We start from the raw sequence: 2,397 nt of genomic DNA, 5'->3' as shown, positions 1-2,397 counted from the left end.
TTTAAAATGATTATTTATATTTTATTCCAGTTAGCAGAAAGAAACTGACAGCGACATAAATGAAAACGAAGCTCTTTTTTTCGGCTCTTATCGGCTCAGGGTGGCGGTCTTATCGGCTCAGGGTGGCGGCCATGTCCACGTCTCGTCTTTACCTTGTCCGTATCTGATCGATTATTTTGTCTGGATTAGCACAGTCTCATTAAGATTAGCAGCTTCAGCTTCAATACACAGACAGATGGATGTCTACAACCCCGGTGTCTAGGTTAGGGACAGAGCAGGCCGTGATCTGGGGCCTGGAAGACTAAAATCCTTGGAGCTGATAGGTGTAGAGCTGAACATCTGGGAAATGGAATCAACAATACACGAACTGAATAGAAAGATTTTTTAGATTAATATCTAAATAATAATGATTTGCTAAAATCCTGGATTATGATGTTAAACTCTAGCAGCTAAGATAACATGGAGCTCGATAACATGGTGTGGCCTGGAAGCTAAAATCCATGATATGAAGCCTAAAATACAGCAATTAGGCCAAGATCTGAAGCCCAGCTACTAAGATCTTAAGCTTGAAGATTGAAATCTAATGTTTGAAGGTTACATTTTTATAAAGAAATAAATGAATATATACAATTAGAGATTAAAATTTTAAATTTAAGATACTATACATCTATCCCTATCCCTAATGAGCAGGCCGGAGGTGACGGCGGTGAGGACAAACTCCCTGAGATGAGATGAGGCCTTGAGAGGAACCAGACTCAGAAGGGATCCTCATCCTCATCTGGGTGACACTCTACAGTAAATAGGGTCAATGTATATTTACCGTGAGGCTCATGGTACTTGATCTAGTTGGCTGATGTTACATGTGATGTTAGATTTTGGGCTACAATAGAGCCTCTACGCTAAAATCTGGTATCAGCCTAACTGATAAAACGCTGGCCATCCGGATTGCTAGGCTTTCGGAGCTGCAATGCTCTGCGTCTGCAGGAGTCCACATCTGACGGAAGGGAAGAAGACCGTTACGCTACGTTTCTGGGTTTGAACTCTGTTTGTGTTGCCGGAGAGCCTGAATGAAGACTTGCTTGACCTGACTGATCATGGTGCTGTAGAGCTGCAGGTCCTCCTCTTTAGCCTGCAAAACTTGCTCCAGCGATGACCTCAGAGCCTCTAGCTCCTCCTGCTGGGCAGCGTGTCTACAGCAAGGAGTAGAGTTTAGCTGCAAATATAATGAATGCTATCTGAACAAACAAGGGAAAGTAAGACTCACCGTGAGCTGAGTTCACTGGCCTGGGCATGGTGCGCTGACACCACGGCTCTTCTGTGTAAAAGACTGCTGTCCTGTTTCTCAGATACATTCAAGCTCCCTGCATCGAACACAATCAAACACAACGCATGTAAGCACTATAGTTTTCTCTAGTAAACTCACTCGTGTCCCGTAGGAAGTTACACCTGTACGTCGCCTACTGCACCTGTCCTGCTGCGATGGACTCTTTGTGCTTTTTCAGAGTCTAACTTGAGTCTCTCCAGCTGCTGCTCCAGAAGCACACAGCGGTGACGTTCTTCCCGGAGCTTCTGCTCGGCATCTGCACACTTCTGAATGGCATCGACTTCCCTAGATGAAAAAAAAGAGAAATGCATCATACAAATACTCACTTCTGTGTGGCCACAAAAATAGAAAGAGAATTATTAGGTCAATATTTTTCAGCAAACCTCTTCTGTTGAACTTTAGTGAGCTCCAGCAGTCGGTCTCTCTCCACATTAGCTGCCTGACACAGTGCTTTAAACTCTGAAGACTGAACCTGTAGAGCAGCACATACAGAGCACCGAGCCTCCGAACCATCTCTGTATTAATACACAAAACATACACAACCATAACAAACAGTGTAAACATGGAGCTCCTACAGGAGCTGCTCGCTGCTGCTGAGCTTCTTCACATGGAGCCTGAAGACACATAGGATCTCTGGGGATAGAAGCACTTATACATAGGACACATGTTTGACCATTTAGTCCACAGTTATACACGAGTAATGATTTATAATCCCACTCTCAGAGTTTATAATGATTTATAATCCCACTCTCAGTGAGTATAATGATTTATAATCCCACTCTCAGCATTTATAATGATTTATAATCCCACTCTCAGTGTTTATAACAATTTATAATCCCACTCTCAGTGTTTATAATCATTTATAATCCAACTGTTAGTGTTTATAATGATTTATAATCCCACAGTCTGTGTTTATAATCATTTATAATCCCACTGTTAGTGTTTATAATGATTTATAATCCCACAGTCTGTGTTTATAATCATTTATAATCCCACTGTTAGTGTTTATAATGATTAGGTTAATGTGTATAGTACAGTAACATGGGTATGATGACTGTAGAAACTGACCTGAG

General features: G+C 41.9%; 1 protein-coding gene across 4 annotated transcripts in view; it reads right to left on the bottom strand.

Moving 5' to 3' along the window:
• The window catches only part of LOC113636552 (coiled-coil domain-containing protein 13), a 13,389-nt gene continuing 10,992 nt past the window's right edge, over positions 1–2,397 (bottom strand). The window contains exons 11-17 of one of the 4 annotated variants that reach the window (XR_007140561.1): positions 2,393–2,397; positions 1,708–1,839; positions 1,467–1,609; positions 1,265–1,361; positions 1,085–1,190; positions 821–994; positions 1–339 (exon numbers count right to left, since the gene is read on the bottom strand). The exon at positions 2,393–2,397 is cut by the window's right edge and continues 70 nt beyond it. Coding sequence is in view for 3 of the 4 variants with exons in the window: in XM_027136697.2 (XP_026992498.2) it covers positions 881–994; positions 1,085–1,190; positions 1,265–1,361; positions 1,467–1,609; positions 1,708–1,839; positions 2,393–2,397 (597 nt within the window). In the remaining variant the exon portion in view is untranslated. Of the gene's footprint in view, positions 1,191–1,264; positions 1,362–1,466; positions 1,610–1,707; positions 1,840–2,392 lie in introns of all 4 variants that reach the window. The other 3 variants (XM_027136697.2, XM_027136698.2, XM_027136699.2) reach the window with 3 other exon arrangements.

This window comes from Tachysurus fulvidraco, chromosome 1, assembly GCF_022655615.1.
Source record: "Tachysurus fulvidraco isolate hzauxx_2018 chromosome 1, HZAU_PFXX_2.0, whole genome shotgun sequence".
Taxonomy (NCBI): Eukaryota; Metazoa; Chordata; class Actinopteri; order Siluriformes; family Bagridae; genus Tachysurus; species Tachysurus fulvidraco.
This window is presented reverse-complemented; position numbering and strand designations above follow the sequence as displayed.